Source organism: Rhododendron vialii, chromosome 2a (genome assembly GCF_030253575.1).
Source record: "Rhododendron vialii isolate Sample 1 chromosome 2a, ASM3025357v1".
In the NCBI taxonomy this organism is placed as follows: Eukaryota; Viridiplantae; Streptophyta; class Magnoliopsida; order Ericales; family Ericaceae; genus Rhododendron; species Rhododendron vialii.
This window is the reverse complement of record NC_080558.1, coordinates 7,033,763-7,055,194: the sequence shown is the minus strand read 5'-3', so window position 1 is coordinate 7,055,194 and position 21,432 is coordinate 7,033,763. Positions and strand designations below refer to the sequence as shown.

The window sequence follows — 21,432 nt, the reverse complement described above, 5'->3', positions numbered from 1 at the left end:
CCAATTACAACTACCTAATCTGATCAATTTGAACTGTGTACTATTGATGGATTAGGGTGTCTCCAGTAGCATAATTAATTAAAAGATTTTTAAAATTAGCAATGTTGCCAAAATATGAATCAAAACAGGCAACAGCATAATAAAACGTAGCAACCCCTCAACTAATATTCAAATTTTGAAACTTGAATAATTAAAACTAACAACATTTTCTATTTGATTACTAAATTTAACGAGGACCGCATATTCTCTCTTTTATTTCACTCTCCCCTCGTCACTATCAATTGACTCACTCACCTACATTTATTTTCAACTCTCTCTGCAAAAGGGGGAGCAGAAGAGAGTTCTAAAGAGACGAGCTCGTTCCACCTTGGGACTCCGGGGCTGCGATCCTCGACATTTGTCATTTCTCTAGTCTGGGTAACATCTCCTTCAAGTGGGTTCGAAGATTTGCTAATAGGGTCGCCCAAGAAAAGTAGCAGCCTTAGCTAGTCATAATTTGCTTCCTTGTAATTGGACCGGTGTCCCTCCTCTATCTCTCTGAGAAGAGGCTCTATAAGCCGTTTTGGCTTTCTATTAGTTTATATAATCTTATTTGCAGATAAAAAAGAAGAAGAAGAGAGTTCTCTGGGGGAGGGCTCCTCCTCCTCTCCTTGTCCACCCCCCTCCCCTCCCCATTCCCTTTTTTTCTTCTCTTCCTGCCTCTTTGCCCCTCAATCCCCCTCTCCTTCGGTCTCTCTTTCTCCTCTCTTCTCCTATCATGGTTGCGAGATGGTTGAGATGCTCTCCTAAAGAAGTTGTGATTTTCTACTCTCCCAATCACTTTTGGACTCACGAGCTAGATCTAAAAACTTTTTTAACGAGGCCTCTCATAATTAAAATTTAAGGAGGTCAATCTCGACCGTCCAAAAGTATTTTAGACGATATAGATTAAAGATTAACGATAAGAAATATTTACTACCGGTAAGAGTTAAAAAATGTATCTCAACCATTGATTGCCAAAACAAATGAGTTATTCACGGCTCCACTGGAAATAAGTTTCTCTCTTATCACGAACACGTATTTCCAAATTGGTCAACTTAAACCTTGTACCGTTAATGAATTACACAACAATTATGCTACCACCACAAACATTTCATGAAACACGAGAACATAAAATAGGGGTGGTACCGCATACTTAGCCGTAAACAATCACTTTACTATATGAAATGGCAAGGAACCATGAATTCTGGGTAGCCAGAATTATAACCCAGAAACTTATCCTTAATCCAGGTTGCTATGCCCACATTATGCCTCTCCGACCCACTAACAACCAGTTTGGATGGGAAGAATTGGAGAGAAAAGAAAGGAAAAGAAAATAAGCCCTTTTCGGCTGTATCACTTTTTTGGTCAGCTGATGAGGAGAGAAATGGAAAACAAATGGAGGAAAATCGAGACACTCATTTCTCCCTCAAACCACCAGTTTTCAAATCATTCTCTTTCTTTCCTTCTCATCCGAACAAGAAGAAACTAACTAGTAGAATTTCTTATGCTCTGTCTTATTCTGCAGAAACGAAACAAGCACAAATGAGGTCGCTGGTAGCATCTTTAAAGATGCCAAATAAAAACGATCAAAGCCTTAAGCCATGTCCACGATGTAGCGTTTTGATTTCACTCGAACCAAAAGACCAACACACACAGAAAACACCCTTTCAATTTCTGTAGAGTTGAGACTAGAGTAGGTGGAGGTGGCCAAATTGAAGGGTGTCACATGAAATCCATTTTTAAACCGAACAGTCCCACTATGCACACATTCACTTGGGTTCCATACCAAGCTATTGATCTCACCTGAAATCAGCCACAACTCATGGCTCTGTGACGACTACTTGTGTTTCTGTTTTCGATGTTCTGGCCATCTCAAGACTAAAAAGACCACCGAACACCACAGTTATGTGCTAAAGAGGGCATAAGCTCAAGCAAAAGCAAAATTCATCCTTTATATTAATAACACTGGACAAGCCATAACTGTACAAATAACTTTCCAAAAGAGCCATCCCTGGCTGTAGGTGCCCTCTAGAGCTATGCAAATACTAGATTATGTCCATATGCATCAATTTTACATTCAAAAAATATATATAGAGAGAGAGTAGTAGCTCTCCCTACATTTCAAATGTATAACATAGAGCAAGCACGAGTCTTCACTCTGCCAAGACTACAACAAAATCGATTCAATTCTTGGGAATCACACCTCCTCATTCTCATTTCCTGAAAAAGCGGGTAAAAACAAAATCATAAGAAAACGGCGGAACCCTCACACGAGATAGTGCATAGAATACTTACAATGTACCATGGATGACTAAACAATTCATGTAACAAGTTAATTGTAAAGACAACTCGATTCAAACTTTCAATGTCAGTCTAATTATATGGTTTCACAAGCAGTAATGATATTACGCTTGTGATCGCAATCTTTAAACTTCACAGAATAAAATGCAATTAAAACTTAATTATTGCACTAAGACCTAATTGAAACCTAAACCTTCATTTAGGATAAACTAGGGTCCGGGTGGTACAAGTTCTCTTGCTTATTAGTATATTCATGTAATCAGGTGTTTCTCATATACACTGTTACACACACGTTTTCCAAGTTGTGTCTGTCTATTATAAGAACCTTTAAGTGCATGCATCTTTAAAAAATAATGTCATAAAAGTCGCTAGGCGCTAGCCGGTGATTAAGCGGGGAGATTAAACAGCGCCTAGAGAATAGTCGGTTGTTTCATTTTTTAGTTTTTAAAATTATTCTCCTCCCCCCTCCCCATGTTATGACTTATGAGTTAGTAGCAATGTTTGCAAAGGCAATTTTGGGACCCGCCTCGAGGCAAGGCACAACAAAAACGCCTTTGGGCATTAATGTTTGTGCAAAGAACCACAAAAGTAGCGTACACTTTCTATGCCTTTTTCACCTAGATGACAGAGGCGAACGCCACTGAAGAATTGATTCTTTTTCTTTTTGTAAGTAAAAGAGTTGGTTTATTTAAAGTTGTTGGGGCAAAGACGCTAGGTTTTCACTTACTTGCGAGACAATTGAGAGTACTTTTAAAAGTTGAATTTCCAAATGGAAGGTCTAAGTTCGAATCTCAGGGGTGGACCTATGGTGACATTCCATAACTCACTCCCCCTTGAGGTTACCCAGGGCTTAGGCCCGGTAATTACCCGACTATGTAACACGGATGCGGGTGCATGAATCAGAAACATGTGTATATCTAAGGGCCAGACACCACAAACTTGAAAGGATTCGTGGATATGTATATAAATTTGGATACAGGTGCGGCGATATGCCACCAAATTCTTAAATTATTTTTATTATATTTTTATATGTACAAAAAACAAGATTTTCTATGTGGGGAAAAAAATGGAAGCCCAAATAGACAAGCCCAATAAACAATTGATTTTCAAGTTAACACCACATAACTTAGTAGGCCCAGAGGCTAGTTTAATGAAGGACCCCAAACAAACCTATCACTCCTTATTGAATAAAGAAGCCCACAAACCCATTACTAAATAGAAGCCCAATAAGTAGACAAGCCCAACTACTAATAGGGACTACATACAGAGAGAGAGAGAGAGAGAGAGAGAGAGAGAGAGAGAGAGAGAGAGAGAGAGAGAGAGAGAGAGAGAGAGAGAGGATCATTGGTCTGTTTGCAGCAGCAACAAGCAGAGAATATTCAACCCTTTAGATTTGCAAAATTAAAACCGAAATAGCATATTAACACAATATTCAACCCTTTAGATTTGAAAAAATTATGCATTTAACCCCCGATTAATCGCGCCTAGCCCCTTAATTAATCGCGCCTAGCCGCTTAATTCTCCAATTAATCCCACATAGCTGCTGCCTAATTCCGCCCAACTGCCTGGCTGATTAGTTGCCAAAAATTCTGCCCAGTGGCCGACTAATTGTCCTGACGCCTAATTCAGCTCCTAGGCCCCTAGTCGAGGCAGCGGACCACCAGCGCCGGTGGTCCACCTAGGCCGACTTGTAGAACACTGGTAAAAAATGTGACCAAGTCATGAATTATTCACAAGCCCACAAGGAGGATGTTCCATTTTAACGGTCTCTCTCTCCCTAAGTTAATCAAGACACATTCAACGAGAGTCAAAAACCAAATCTTACATCCAACAACTCTCCTCTGGAATGAATTGGTGTTAATGGAGGTGTCTAGTAAAACATTTGCAATCAAGTTCAATGCAATAAACATACACAGGCAATTCAAAAGGTTTTGGAGATAAGATTTTGCCATGCCAAGATGCTAGTAAATGAGATTTCCACGCAAATGAGACTGCACTTTAGTCTTCCTATCATTTGTCGATTCCTACTGCATTGGCAGATGGCATGTGCCAGTTACCATGATTTAAGGACAAATTCTGAATTTTGAAATCATAGGTATAATTATGTGAAACCATATCAAAGATATAATCATGAGAAATCATATTAACATGATGTTCTTTCACAGTTAACAGGAGGATTTCCTACAACTTTGTTCTTCAATAGATATGAGCAGGGAACATTGTTCGTTTTCTGGGTATAAACATCTATATTGAGTATATCACTCAAGACATAACAAGATACAAAGGAAAAACTATAAATTATAAGCACATTATGCATTGAACAAAGTTGTGAAAGGCGATCAAGACATAATCAAGACATTTAATTTACCTTTACTCCTCTAAGAAGTCGTATTGCAATCGAACCCCAGTGTATCAAGCAAGACTAGGCTCTCAATGTAGGGATACGCAACAAAATACGAGGGACAATTATGAAGTGTAGGATAAGTAAAGGTGACATCCTTTGGATTGTAGCGAACTAAATGTGTCCAAACACAACGCTTCTGGATATGCAATAAAACTTCACCATTCTTCAAAATGCACAATGGTGGGGAATAATTTAAATTCCCATAAGGTATCACAACCAATTTGATCCAAGACTCTCTTCTATCGTATTCCTTCATCATCCATACATCAACACAAGCTCCATCATAGTTGCGAACTACACACAGGCATCCACTTACAACAGCCAGCATCGACTGAGAATGACCATCTCCATAATCAGGTTGCAAAACCTCTCCAAACTTCTCCTTTGCCAAATCAAGAGAAACAATAACCTGACAGGACCTGCCCCAGGGGGCACAATGAAGGGCCCCCTTCACATATATCCCTGAATCATTCCAAGGTATAAAATCAGAAGAGTCTAAAATACTCCTCCACCAATCTGTTTTTGAAGTATACAACTTGACCTTGACATCACCACAGCCTGCCCCAGAATTACTGAAGAATCCCACCACCTTGCAATCATCAATAGACTCGTCATAACCAAACCCATACCTACAGAATAAGTACGGCATTCTGGCATTCGGTAATCTCTTGGATTTCCTAGTAGACGGGTTCCAAATGCATACTTCGTTTCCGGCTGCAATGCACACTAAACCATCACAGCAACCAACAACCATTATTCTCCAACGAGATCCTTTCAAAGGGCAGTCAAGATCAACAGCAGTATCGGATTGCTCATTCAAAATGGAGTAAAGAGAGCATGACTTGACACCAGTAGAAGGTGGATACTGGCCGGTTAGAATGAGTCTATGGTGGGCATAACTAGTGTTCTTAGATGCTAAACTGAGATGGGTTTTCACGAATTGGGGTTGAGAAATCAAAGAACGCCATGATTTTGAAACGCACCTGAATCGCAGCAGAGACTTGACTGGAAGTCTCGGCAGTATTTGGAAGATGATTTCCGGCGGGAGATCCGGCAGTAGGAGAGAATCTTCCGTCGAGAGGAGGCCATGAGAGGTCTGCATAGTCATTTTGGGTTCTCGGCAATTGGAGCTTCTTTCTGTCGCCATAGATGGCGCTCTGCCCTGATTGCGTCTGTGTTTTTCGATGATGGTGCAATTTGGGTTTGCTACAAATATGTTTAGGGCTTGAATAGTTGAGCGAACAATTATTTTTCATCCTCAAACAATTACACACGCTTTGCGCATATGCATTTTTTGTGGGGCCTATACACACTGGAGGTGTAGTATGTGGGCTCTAATGTGAATGTGGGTGGAGTTATGTAAATGTGTGTGTAAGTATTTGTAGTTGGAGAATGATTGATTGAGAAAAATAGAAGATCCGAACCGACTTCTACATGTAATGCACCCGGTCTCGGCTAGAGTCATTTAGTAATCAATAATCGTGGTAAGCACGAGCTCAAGTTCTAGACACGAGCTATGCTCAACACTCTAAAAATTTAACTCGGCTTGAAAAAGCTCCACTCTTCGTAAGGGCTCGACTCGTTTATAAAAGGGTCGAGCTCGATTTCAAGCACGTTCAATAAACGAGCTGAGCTCGAATACTCAAAAGCTTGGTATTGGAATGAATCATCACTTAATAACATTTGAAACCTTTGCATTCATTGCCAATTGACTATGAGTTGGGTATAAAATTTTCACATGATACAAGAGAGGGACCATTCTACCCCACAATTTAAAAAAAAAATTTTATATTTCACACCTCACAATGATACACCCCAAAAGAAGGTACACGTGAGTGGAGATGTTAAGGAAATAAGTAATCACTTAATAACATTTGAAATATCCCCACTCGTTGCCAATTAATTTTGAGATGACTATAGTAAAATTTACACAATTTGCACTCCTAACTTGAACAGTGCCTTTTTTGAAATAGTTTATTTTTAGTGGAACCAACAATTTTTAGACCACCGCACCTACTACCATATTAATGCTACCTTTGGCAACAACAAAAAAAGGCCAAAAACTCCCTGTGATCGGTTGTATAGTAGTACTAGTTTTGGACATTCTGAACACTACCGTGTTATTTGATATGATTATTACTAATACGTACAAGATTATGGAATATTGAATACTTATCTGGGGTTGAAAAGGAAAAATGATTGTTGAGCCAAAGTCTTCCATGAGATTAAAATCTAGAATCCACTAATTTTACTCTTTTAATTTATCTTTTACGTATTATGGGAGTGCAATCGGGTCCAATAGTGGCCCGGCTACAGGGTTGTTCCTCGGTTACCAAAAAAAAAAAATTGATGGGAGTGACATGGTTGTGGTTGTAGTATAGGAAGGATGTTGCTCGCGAGATAGCAGGCATAGAAAGTGGTTGTGGTTGTAGTATACGAAGGAGGTGCTCGCGGGATAGCAGGCATAGAAAGTGCTAACTTAAGGGATGGGTTGATGATGATCTAGTGATGGTTTCCCTTGTCCTAAAAAATCGATTACCACACCAACCAAAAAGGAGGAATGAAGGTAAAGGAAAAGGATCGAAACGGGAATGTTAACCGCCGCAATGAGTAGGCCGAAGAAGACTATAAGTAACGGGAATGTCGTCAAAAAATGGCAGCGGTGCAAGAACCGGCACGACCAAGCCCGACACCTCTAAAACCACGACTACCACCCGACACCTCTAAAACACATCAGCACCACCAAGCCCGTCACTCCCATGCATTTTGTCCCTCCATTTCACTAAAACAGAAGGGGATCTTATGTGCATATATTGGCAATATTGCTCACTATGTTAAGATTTCCCGAGGTCGTCCAGTTCTGGCTGTGACTTGGTTTGAATTCAAGGGTGAGATAGATACTCGATTGCTATCCTCAAAAAAAAAACTTACATAGCATACATTGTATTCAAAATTGCACACAGAAACATTGATCTTCAAGCCCTCCCATCCAAGGTACATATGATGCTGCGAAACGTGGAGATTGGGTTGGAGATTTGATCACAAGCACCGTCTAGCATTACAAAATGGGAAAATCTGGTCCTGATATGAGTGCACACAATATATGGACGGCTTCCCACATAAGAGAAAGGTGGATGGAATTGGAGATTGAATTGGGAAAGTTCCACAACTAATATGGAAATGGTGATGATGAAGTGTTAGATCCGTTTGTTGGAGATCACTTAGCAGATAAGGGGCACAACCAGAGAAATCCAAACTACATATGTGACGAAATAAGAAGCTATTTTAATCTGCACAAAGGGAGTGATTCGAAAACGGATTGCAAATGGAGTAATTATACAATTGTCCTAGACTACCATGTGGCATGTCCAAGTGGTGCTCCCAACCTATCACTTAGCGGGAAATTTTATGGGTGGCACATGGTCGTCATCCCTTGTTGGGTGGTTGGGGGACAAGGGTTGACCCACTTAGTATAGGTGGCGATAAATTATTGGCACATGTGGCATAGTCATCATCCCTTGCAGATGAGGGCTAAATCTTGTTTTGAACTATGAATACTTCGATTTACCAAAAATCGTGGAGGGATTGATGGCGGTCAGAGAGAACTAAACTATTTTGCCGATATTAAGCTGTAACGATTTGACGGTGGGCTAAACTATTTGGCCGAATCGTATTACTCATAGCCGCTTGTTTTGACACTTGGCCGGTTGTTATTACTCTTGGCCGCTTCTTATTACTCTTGGCCGCTTATTATTGCACTTGGCCGCTTGTTATTGCTCTTGGCCGCGTCTTATTACACTTGGCCGCTTGTTATTACTCTCAGCCGCGTCTTATTACACTTGGCCGTTTCTTATTGCTCTTGGCCGCTTCTTATTGCACTTGGCCGCTTGTTATTGCTCTTGGCCGCGTCTTATTACACTTGGCCGCTTGTTATTACTCTCAGCCGCGTCTTATTACACTTGGCCGCTTCTTATTGCTCTTGGCCGCTTCTTATTGCTCCGAACCGCTTGTTATTACTCTTGGCCGCGCTTTATTACACTTAGCCGCTTTTTATTACTCTTGGCCGCTTCTTTGGACACTTCGCCGCGATTTTCTTAAAGCGGGATTAGTATACCCGTCATTTTGGCCGGAGCGTCGGGCTTCTAATCAGGAATTTGGGTTTTGAAGCGGGGCTCTGGGAGTTAGGGGACTGAATTGAGCTTACCAGCTGGCCCACCTCATTTTAAGCCGAAACCCATTTAAAAAATTTCAACAGGAAAAAAAACTTTTAAAGAATCTTTCAATTGACCCAAAATATTTTTCTGGCTCTCTTTTGGGGATTTTATACTTTTACAAGCTTAATAATGTTTTTCTAATTTTTTTTATTTTTATTCAATTTTCTTTTGCGTCAAAGTTTTTTTTATGGATTATTGGATCGTTTCGACTAGAGAAATCGAAGAACTATAAAATTATGACCCAAACTCAAACATTATTATAAAAAAGCCAAGAAAAAGTCTGAAAAGTTTGAATATTGTTTGGCCTTTGTTTGGATATTTTCCAAAATAACTATTTCTACGACTCATCTCGTCGAGACGAATCAATAGTTAACAAAAATTTGACGCAGACTAACAAATGCAAAAAAAAAAAAGATGAATAGAGACAAAGAAAATTCCGTTCGGCAGGAAAATAAAAATGTGTGCGATCATTTAATATCTTAACATAGAGATGTGTCCAAGTGACTGTCTAAGCATACACCTCAATCTTTGAGCCCTTCCAATTTCTTGCTTGAATGGAGTCAATGGATCACAAACGGGGCCAAAGGATGCCGCCAAGCACCCCGATGCCAAGTGGGTGCCGAGCGGCATCCGATCGTTCATTTCGGTATAGATCACTCGGACTGAATCTAATCACATATAAATCTAAACCTTTCATTGCTTGATGAATATTCGAGCAGTCGATCACCGAGATGAACGGTCGGATCGGCTGCTCAGAAGTACTGCTGCCAAGCACAGGCATGTCCAAATCCCAAGGATAGTAGTGTTTTATTAACTAACAATAAGTCTACATTAATTGCCCCCACCCCCCCCCCCCCCCCCCCGCCCCCCCCCCCCCCCCCCCCGGCGGCAAAAAAAAAAAAAAAACAATAAGTCTACATGCAGCTTTGCAATTATGCAACACATATTCATTTAAAGATAGTCCATCAAGATTTAGTTCCATGAGGGCGTAAAAATAATCTGACAAACTCAAATTGTTTACTCAAAATCGAAGCAAATGTCATAAGTAATGAATGTAGGTACATTGCACCGTCTTCTTAGCGAAGCATGTTACTATGGCCTCCTCTATTTACCCACTGTTAAGTGCCAACTAACTCGTTTTAATCTCCATTTTATTATAGAATTTAAGTTCATTTTACAGAGTAAAAGGATGCATTTGCAAATCCAAACAACTCTTCAAAAGGAAAATCCCAATTCTTGGAAGGAAGAACTTAATTGTTTGCTTTGCTTTTGGAGTTTGGAAAAATTCTCAGTTGAATAATTGTATAATCAAAAATTAAAAGAAGAGGCACAAAGAAATGATCAAAAGGGTGAAGCATAAATGAACACACAAATACAGGAGAGGATTCGAAGTGAGCAAGAACGAGATTGGCAGCTCCTTTCCCTATATAAATCCAATCGTGTGCATCTTTTCGCTCAAATTCCACCTCCATCCACTGCAAGGATTCAGAAATGCACATCTAAATGCATTATACTCCTAAATGTATACATTCACATATACTAGGTCCTGTTTGCTTACAGATTTCTAAGAATTTACCGTTGGAATTGCAACAAAAGCCAATAACAGTGAGAGCACATCGAGGAATTATGTTTCCTCAAAGTGAACTCTCATGTTACTGACCCAGTTTACAAGAATAAGAACACCAACCAACCGGCGGCCCAAACCAAGAATCACAGATTACTTTTGAATCATGTAAACCTAAAAAAAAAAAACATATGCGAATGAAATCATCACGGATGAATCTCATGGAATCACTTCGTACCACCTTCTTGTGCCTCTCTTATGCTTTAACAATCCTTATAATGTTTAAAGGATTGCCTTTTTCTAGTCTCCTGCCAATTCGGACTAGAAAAAGTGAGGTAAAAAAATAAATTAAAATATTTGCTGCATCACATGCGCCTCAGGCGCAATTCGCGTGCTCCGATCCCCAGGCGTATATAAGTTGCGCTCGGGCGCTTCCACATTTTCTCTTTTCTTGTAGAGTGTCTCAGGCGCAATTTGAATTGCTACTCGGGAGCACTCAGTTTTTTCTTTTTTGATGTAATGAACCATTGAAATCCATGCCAACATGCTCAAAAGTGCAAAATCTAACTATGAACTCCATAATTTTGGATCAACAAAAAAAAAAAATCCAAAGGTCATTGGTTCTTGTGTTAGCCCATATTTATTTGTATATGAGACAAATCTTGAACAAAAAATTGGGCCTCAAGGCACTTTCAAAAGGAAAAAGAACAATTTTATTCCTACATATGACATCCACGGCCGGGCTCATAGATTTCTTGCATTTGAGGGTGTGATCGATCTCCAGAAGCAAAAGCATGGATCAAACCTTCGGCTTCAACGCTGCTCCACCCCGGCTTCTTCAATAAATTCATTGTCGTTCATACATCTACGTAGTTCTTCAACTCCTTCCCGCCTCTCAACAATAGCTTGAACAGTACAAAGTACAAAGTATGAAGCTCAAATCGTTGTCATTCATGATGCGTTTTCTTCTTGCTTACTACTGGTAAAAGCATGATTAGTGTGCGTATGTTCTGTTTTCGGACATCTTGGCTGCATCTTATTACTCCTGGCAGCATGTTTTGACATCTGGCCGCTATTTTTTTAAGAGTGGTTACAGAACACGCGTTTTAGTGTATGATCTGTTTCCGGATATCTTGGCCGCATCTTATTACACTTGGCCGAATCGTATTACTCATAGCTGCTTGTTTTGACACTTGGCCGGTTGTTATTACTCTTGGCCGCTTCTTATTACTATTGGCCGCTTATTATTGCCTCTGGCCGCTTGTTATTGCTCCTAGATGCTATTTATTGCCAGTGGCCGCTTGTTATTGCTCCTAGCCGCTTGTTATTGCTCTTGGCCGCGTCTTATTACAATTGGCCGCTTGTTATTACAATTGGCCGCGTCTTATTACACTTGGCCGCTTCTTATTGCTCTTGGCCGCTTCTTATTGCTCCGAACCGGTTGTTATTACTCTTGGCTGTGCTTTATTACACTTGGCCGCTTTTTATTACTCTTGGTCACTTCTTTTGACACTTGGCCGCGATTTTCTTAAAGCGGGATTAGTATACCCGTCATTTTGGCCGGAGCGTTGGGCTTCTAATCAGGAATTTGTGTTTTGAAGCGGGGCTCTAGGAGTTAGGGGACTGAATTGAGCTTATCAGCTGGCCCACCTCATTTTAAGCTGAAACCCATTTAAAAAATCTCTACAGAAAAAAAAAACTTTTACAAGAACTTTCAGTTGACCCAAAATATTTTCCTGGCTCTCTTTTGGGGATTTTATACTTTTACAAGATTAATAATTTTTTTTAATTTTTTTTCTTTTATTCAATTTTCTTTTGCGTTAGTTAGTTTTACGTCAAAGTTTTTTTTATGGATTATTGGATCGTTTCGACTAGAGAAATTGAAGAACCATAAAATTATGACCCAAACTCAAATATTATTTTTAAAAAGCCAAGAAAAAGTTCGAAAAGTCTGAATATTGTCTGGCCTTTTTTTTGGATTTTTCCCAAAATACTTGGGTCATAATTATCTATTTCTCCGACTCATCTTGTCGTGACGAATCAATAGTTGACAAAAATTTGACGCGAACTAACAAATGCAAAAATAGTAAATGAATTGAGACAAAAAGAAAATTCCGTTCGGCAGGAAAATAAAAATGTATATGATCATTTAATATTTTAATATAGAGATGTGTCCAAGTGACTGTCTAAGCATACACCTCAATCTTTGGGCCCTTCCAATTTCTTGCTTGAATGGAGTCAATGGATCACAAACGGGGCCAAAGGTTGCCGCCAAGCACCTCGGTGCCAAATGGGTGCCAAGCGGCATCCAATCTTTCATTTCGGTATAGATCACTCGGATTGAATCTGATCGCATATAAATCTAAACCTTTCATTGCTTGATGAATATTCGAGCAGTCGATCGCCGAGATGAACGGTCGGATCGGCCGCTCAGAAGTACCACTGCCAAGCATAGGCATGTCCAAATCCCAAGGATAGATATGAATTATTAACCAACAATAAGTCTACATTACTTGCCCCCAACCCCCCCCCCCCCCCCCCCCCCCCCCCCCCCACAAAAAAAAAAGAAAGAAAGAAAAAAACAATAAGTCTACATGCAGCTTTGCAATTATGCAACACATATTCATTTAAAGATAGTCCATCAAGATTTAGTTCCATGAGGGCGTAAAAATAATCCGACAAAATCAAATTGTTTACTCAAAATCGAAGGAAATGTCATAAGTAATGAATGTAGGTACATTGCACCGTCTTCTTAGCGAAGCATGTTACTATGGCCTCCTCTATTTACCCACTGTTAAGTGTCAACTAACTTGTTTTAATCTCCATTTCATTCTAGAATTTAAGTTCATTTTACAAAGTACAAGGATGCATTTGCAAATCCAAACAACTCTTCAAAAGGAAAATCCCAATTCTTGGAAGAAAGAACTTAATTGTTTGCTTTGCTTTTGGAGTTTGGAAAAATTCTTAGCTGAATTATTGTATAATCAAAAATTAAAAGAAGAGGCACAATGAAATGATCAAAAGGGTGAAGCATAAATGAACACACAAATACTGGAGAGGATTCGGAGTGAGCAAGAACGAGATTGGCAGCTCCTTTCCCAATATAAATCCAATCGTCTACATCTTTTCACTCAAATGCCACCTCCATCCACTGGTGGGATTCAGAAATGCACATCTAAATGCATTATACTCCTAGACGTATACATTCACATATACCAGGTCCTGTTTGCTTGGAGATTTCTAAGAATTTACTGTTGAAATTGCAACAAAAGCCAATAACAGTGAAAGCACATCAAGGAATTATGTTTCATCAAAGTGAACTCTCATGTTACTGACCCAGTTTACAAGAATAAGTACACCAACCAACCGGCGGCCCAAACCAAGAATCACAGATTACTTTTGGATCATGTTGGTCTGTCGTTTTCGCACCAAAAATATAATTTATAAAACCAAGGAATTAACTAGTATTCCGAAGAACAGTTGTTAAGTCCAGGATCGTCCGCAGGGAGTAAAAAGCTGAGTTGCAGTAGTTTCAATTAATTTCTAATTTAATTCAGAAAGTAAAGAGAAGTTGGATTTTGATTTGGATTGATTAAACTAAAACTAAACTAGAAAGCAGATTAAAGGAGTTGTAAACTGATGAGAGATGGGACTAGGGTTTCTGATTCAGTCTCCCTCTGTAACGCAATTGTTTCGAAACCTAGTGTTCATATTCAACATTCAACCAGATTACCGTAGGGTAGCAATTCTTATCGATAATTCCCAAAAAGATAATCAAGATTCGCACTCCATATAGGCTATCTCAACATGGCACAGATCGTCTCATTGGATTTAACCAACGGCACGATCCGTCTCACGTCGTATAGTCTATCTCAAAACCTATCCTGAAATATTAAAAATCATTGTATGACAGTGCTTGAAACCATGGATACAAACACATTCGAATGTCAGAAAAATATCAAACTTCATAAAAAGTTATGAATCGATCAAGTGACACAATCAAGTTGAACATAAAACCCTAGAATCAGACAACTATGCTACTTGGAGAGACCTCCTCATTACCCTAGCCGAGTAGATTAGCCGTTCATGGAGTGAGAACAAATAATCATGTAAGAACAAAACTCCATTGAACAACAAACTGAAAGCTTTCTAATAAATAGTAAAAGAATAAAACCCAAAGCTCCTGTGTCGGTTTGGCCGTGATTCGCGAGGCGTGGTGATTGCTGCCCAGTTCTCTATTTTCGCGTGATGAAAAAGTATCCTGATGGCCACCACCGTTCTCCCGTTCTCCCGTTTCTGCCGTGGGAAAATATGATATATTGGCAGCCCCCGCTGTTTCCGTTTCTGCGTGACAATCGGATCCCCAAGCAAAAACCCTTGCAGCCCTTTTATAAGTGCCGAAAATAATCTTCATGAGAAAGGAGGCGCCGACCTTTTTAATTACTGGCCCATCATTATGCACATAATTATTCATCTTGTAGGAATTTTATTGGGTGCTTCTCTCTTTCCATCCATTATAAGCTTGGTCCAACTTGTTGATTTTTGATCGGCAAGGATAACATTCTCTAAGCATGACATCGAGCTCGCTTTGCATCGTTAATTATTTTTATATCGATTTAGCTTCAAATATTATCCAACGGCTCCGTAGGTTCTGAAATAAATAAAAACGAGTATCAAACTCTAAATAATATAATAAACGGACATAACAAGAGTAAATTAAGGGGCGTAAATAGGCACATTTATGCACCTATCACATCCCCCAACTTACACTTTGCTAGTCCCTAGCAAAGAAATCAAAAAATAAATAAAATAAAGCAACTAACTAAAGGATAGATCTTTTAAACCCCCGGGTGGCCCCGGTAGGACGAGTGAAGTCTCGTGAGGGTTTTCAGCAGTGATCACCCACAAAACATCGCGGATTCCTTTACTTGGAACCCAAAAACCTGCAATGCAACTCATTGCAACACCAATACCAAGAATATAACATATGCAATAATAGTTCTAGATGCTATCAAAACATAGAAATAAATCATGGCACCCAAACTTAGTGTGTGTGAGCAAAGACCTCGACTACAAGTGAACCACAACCGAGCACCCTCTCCGGACCGAGTCTCGACTTCAATTCTCACCATGTCATGCACTCAACAAAAGAAAACGCTCGAAACAAGGTGCATTTAATAAACTCTCAACGTGTGCGGATGGAAGTTATGCAATAAAGAACCAAAGTATCCTGCACACTTAGACGCGAAAAGAAAGCTTTTTAAAGTGGACACAAGATCTCATGAATGGAATGCCAAGTATTAAAGACTATATCTATCCATCGATCACAACCCATTACCCCTAAGATCAAGTAGGACTTTTATTTTGGTTATATCATTGGGTAAGGAAAAGTGCTTCAAAAGTTAGGACAAATCATAAGCAAGTGTCCGAGAATAGGCCAAAACAACATAGGGCAAGTAATAATGTGCCCCTCTCATCATTCTTTTCAACTCCGCCTTATCTCTCTTATTATTCACCACTCACACAATTCCACAATGAAGTTCACACGTTTCTTTCTTCAAACAAATGCATAGGTGTCTTCCCCTTTTTCATTCAAGTTCTATTTTTGTTTCTTTTGCAATTTTTTTCACTGTTTTTAACAATGGGGAAGAACACACCACAATTCAAGCAAATCTTTCTCAAATACACTTTCTCCACTCTCTTTAAAAATTAACCTTCACATGATTAACTTGCCATTCTCAAGACACAATATGGTTGGTGAAGCTTAACAAGAAAAAGGCTCATGCAAGAGGCTCAATGTGGCTTGCAAGGGATAAGTGTTTAAGAAAAAGAAACGAACCGGCTCAAAGCACAAAAATGGCCTACTATCATCTCCTAGGGGCAATACAACCATGTAACTTTCCATTCCCAAAAGATGAAATATTACGCATGCATTAAGTCCCAATACTTGATGACAAAGATAATGAGATCGACAACGATTAAGCTTCTTCTTTTTTACGACAAACAAAGAGTTTAAATAACACCACTCCAAAGGAAGGTAAGGCACTAAAGCTCACATGGGTATAAGTCTCCACTAATCTAGCCATTGAAAGCACTCAAGTTACAACTCACAAGTAGTCAAAGTCCAAGAAACATGCAGTGCAAAGATGCTAAGAGCGTATGCCAAGATAAATTCCTATTGCCAAGCTAGCAAAAAGAACTACCGTGCTACATAAGTATTCAAGTAATGCTCATAGATTTTCAGCACAAGCAACCAACAAGTAAACATTGCAATCTCCAAGTCTCAAGTAGAAAGGATCTAACAAGTATTTTTTTTTTTTTTAAAAACTCTATAGACAAAAAGCAAGCGATCCATCCCCCAACTAATAATGGCACTGTCCTCAGTGACGGCTCAGCCATAGAAAAATAAAAGACAAGCCAGAGAAAGAAAGGAGAGATATCACCTCACGTAGGAGCAACAAAAATCAAGGCAAAAGAAAATGTGGGAGTCATCCCCCAACTTGTAGCGTAAACCTGCGCTTCGTTAGTCCCACAACACAAAATATAGAGAATAAAACAAAATAAAACAAAAGACACAAAGCGAAGAAAAAGAGAAAAATAAAAATAATAAAAATAAAAATAAAATGCTAACAAATACTCCCTAAAATACTCCACCAAGACAAAAAAGTATACACTTTCTTCGCGTGAAAGACACGGGTACTACTTTTCTCCCTTGTCAAAGACTGTGGTTCCCTATTTGTTGGAAGGACAATATGTGTAGGATTCAGCGATATCTTGAAAAGTGGTGCCATCATCTAATAGGCTGTCACTCCCTCTGGGGCTGCCAGATTCCTTACCCACCACTCGGTTTATGAAGCAATCTCCACCAAGTTGGACATTAAAATCAGATGGTTCAGACAGAATTTTCATTGCTAACTACACGCCTGCCGCCAGACCCAACCTCCTAAGTACTACATACATAGCTTTGACAAGGTGGCTATACCAGACCTTCAGAAGCCGTTCGAGCACGGCAAACACTAGAGGTCTCTCAAACTCCATAGATTTCAAGTCTCCTAGACTCATTGAAAGCGCTCAAAGGTTAGGGTACACTGGGTCCACCAAATTGATGGACTCAATTTCACCCTCTTCACTCAAACCATCCACATATGGCTTCAATCGTTGGCCATTAACCTTAGATACTTGGCCATCACGTGGATCCCAAATTTCAATCGCACCATGGGGGTATACACGAGTAATAACATAAGGTCCATCCCATCTAGAGTTCAACTTGCCCGGAAACAATTTCAAACGTGAATTGAAGAGCCACACCTTTTGATTAGGCTCAAAGGACTTCCTACGGATATGCTTATCATGGAATGCTTTAGTCCTAGCCTTATAGATTTTAGAGCTCTCATATGCATCATTACGAAGTTCTTTTAATTCATTGAGTTGGAGTTTACGATTCGAACCGGCAATAACCATATCAAAATTAAATTTCTTAATGGCCCACATGGCCCTATGTTCCAACTCTACAGGCAAGTGGCACGCTTTACCGTAAACCAACCGGTAAGGAGACATGCCAATGGGAGTTTTAAAAGTTGTACGGTAGGCCCATAAAGCATCATTAAGCCTAAGCGACCAATCTTTCCGATCCGGCCTAACCGTTTTCTCAAGAATTGATTTAACCTCCCTATTCGAGACCTCTACTTGGCCACTAGTTTGAGGATGATAAGGTGTTGCCACCTTGTGAGTGATAGAATATTTCTTTACTAGCGCCGCAAAGTATTTGTTTAGGAAGTGGGTTCCCTCATCACTTATAATCGCACGTGGGTAGCCAAAGCGACTAAAAATGTTACTTTGCAAGAATTCGACCACAACCTTGTGGTCATTAGTCCGCGTTGCTACCGCTTCCACCCACTTTGAGACATAATCTACTGCCACTAAAATATACTCATTCCCAAAAGAAGTTGGGAATGGTCCCATAAAATCAATTCCCCACACATCAAAAATTTCTACCACAAGAATATCGGACAAAGGCATCATGTCTTGGTTGGATATGTTGCCAACCTTTTGGCAACGAAGGCATGCCTTGCAAAACTCATGGGCATCCTTAAAAAGTGTGGGCCAATAGAACCCGCATTGCAAGACCTTCGCCGAGGTCCTCTTACCGCTAAAATGTCCCCCACACTCAAGAGTATGACAAAAAGTCAATATGCTCTGTTGCTCACTTTCGGGGACACATCGCCGAATCACTTGATCCGAACAATATTTGAACAACTCCGGATCCTCCCAAAAATAATTACCAACCTGCGCAAAGAATCGGTCCTTGTCTTGCTTGGACCAATGGGAAGGTATGGCGCCAGTGGCATGGTAATTTACAATGTTCGCATACCAAGGGGGTTGACTATGTGACACCGTAAAAAGTTGCTCATCCGGAAAGGAGTCTTTTAAGGGTAAAGGGTCACATGCGGAGTCAATCAAGATCCTCGAGAGGTGGTCGGCTACGGAGTTTTCGAAACCTTTCTTGTCCCGGATTTCTAAGTCGAATTCTTGTAGCAATAAGACCCACCTAATCAACCTAGGTTTCGCGTCCTTCTTTGAAAGCAAGTACCGCAACGCGGCATGGTCAGAGTACACGATAATCTTCGACCTCAAGAGGTAGGACCAAAACTTATCTAACGCAAACACTACCGCGAGCATCTCCTTCTCCGTAGTGGTATAGTTCAATTGAGCATCGGAGAGAGTCTTGCTCGCATAGTAAATGGCGTAAGGCACCTTATCCACCCGTTGGCCAAGGACCGCGCCAACCGCATAGTCGGACGCATCACACATGATCTCAAAGGGAAGAGACCAAACAGGGGATTGCATGATCGGGGCGGAAGACAACGCAGTACGAAGCTTCACGAAGGCATTCATGCACGCATCATCAAAGACAAACGGGGCATCCTTGGCAAGGAGGTCGCACAAGGGCTTTGAAATTTTGCTAAAGTCTCTGATGAAACGGCGGTAAAACCCTGCATGCCCTAAAAATGAGCGAATTTGCTTGACGGTAGAAGGGGGAGGAAGCTTAGAGATAAGGTCCACTTTAGCTTTATCGACTTCGATCCCCCTTTTAGACACGACATGACTTAGCACAATTCCCTCTTGAACCATAAAATGGCTCTTCTCCCAACTTAACACCAAATTGGTCTCCAAACAGCGCTTAAGCACCCTCTCAAGATTATGGAGACAACTCTCGAAAGACTTCCCAAAAACCGAGAAGTCGTCCATGAAGACCTCAAGAAAATTCTCCACCATATCGGAGAATATTGCCATCATGCACCGTTGAAAGGTCGCAGGTGCATTGCACAAACCAAAAGGCATACGCCGATAGGCAAAGGTGCCAAATGGACAGGTGAACGTGGTCTTTTCTTGGTCTGCGGGGTCAACGGATACTTGATTATAGCCTGAATAGCCATCAAGAAAACAATAGTAACTCTGGCCCGCCAACCGTTCTAGGATTTGATCCACAAATGGAAGTGGAAAGTGATCCTTCCTAGTCATGGAATTCAACTTCCGGTAATCAATGCACACTCGCCACCTGTGGTCATGCGAGTGGGGACAGATTCACCCTTATCATTTTTCACCACAGTGATGCCTGACTTCTTAGGCACCACCTGCGTGGGACTCACCCATTTACTATCAGAGATGGGGTATATGATACCCGCATCTAACAATTTGACCACCTCCTTCATTACCACCTCTTTCATGTTGGGATTTAATCTCCGTTGCATCTCTGGAGATGGTTTGGCATCTTCCTCACAATTTATACGATGCATGCAAACGGAGGGGTCTATCCCCTTGAGGTCCGCTATCGACCACCCTAAGGCACCCTTGTGCCTCCCAAGCACATCAACAAGCTGACCCTCCTGCACGACAGTAAGGTCAGACGCGATAATCGCAGGAAGAGTATCTGTAGGCCCTAAAAAGATATACTTGAGATTGGCCGGGAGTGGCTTCAGCTCAAGCTTCGGAGGGGCCTCTATAAAAGGGAGCGCAGGCTCACGTGACAATGGTGGTAATGGTTCAAACTTGGCTTGCCATGTTGGAGGTGCATGATTAAGCACTGAGTTGACCTCTGTAATGGTTTAACCTAATTCATACTCCTTATGGCCATAATGGGCCAAACATGCCTCTAAAGGGTCCTTAGTGAGAATGTAGGGAAGAGCTTCCTCCACGACATCATCTATGACATCGACTGCGAAACAGTCTTCATCCGTGGAAGGGTACTTGGTGGAATTGTAAATATTAAGCCTAACATTCATGTTTCCAAAAGACACATCCATCACCCCGGCCTTGACATGGATATTAGCATTAGCTGTAGCCAAGAAAGGACGACCAAGTATGATGGTGGTGGATTGCATGGATGCTTGGCCAAGCTCTGTGTCAAGGATGATAAAATCTGCAGGGAAGAGAAATTGGTCAACTTTCACCAATACATCCTCGACAATGCCCCTTGGGATTCTAATGGATCGGTCCGCCAACTGTAAAGTCACCGAGGTGGGTTTCAACTCCCCAAACCCAAACTGCTCATACACAGAGTATGGCATAAGATTAACACTGGCCCCGAGATCCAGAAGTGCCCTTTCTATAATGTGGTCACCTATGACACATGAAATTGTGGGGGTCCCTGGATCGGGCAACTTAGGGGCAGTAGAAGTGTGGAAAACAGAGGAGACACCCTCAGCTAGAAGGACATTTTTTGTAACATTGGTTCGAGTTCTACGCTTTTGAGTGCAAAGGTCCTTAAGAAATTTAGCGTATGAGGGGACTTGCCGAATGGCGTCCAGAAGAGGAAGATTTATCTTGACTTGCTTGAAAGTCTCAATCATATCTTCCATCACAGCAGCTTTCTTAGTATAAGGAGATTGTGAATTAAGAGCCGCTGGAAAAGGGACACGTGGTACACC

At 40.7% G+C, this 21,432-nt stretch overlaps 1 protein-coding gene across 1 annotated transcript; it reads right to left on the bottom strand.

The window, feature by feature from the left end:
• Positions 1-4,700: 4,700 nt before the first annotated feature.
• LOC131317036 (F-box/kelch-repeat protein At3g23880-like) lies at positions 4,701-5,946 on the bottom strand. Its single transcript, XM_058346615.1, has one exon. The coding sequence runs from the start codon at positions 5,871-5,873 to the stop codon at positions 4,701-4,703; it is 1,173 nt and encodes a 390-aa protein (XP_058202598.1). The 5' UTR covers positions 5,874-5,946.
• Between the last annotated feature and the right edge of the window lie 15,486 nt (positions 5,947-21,432).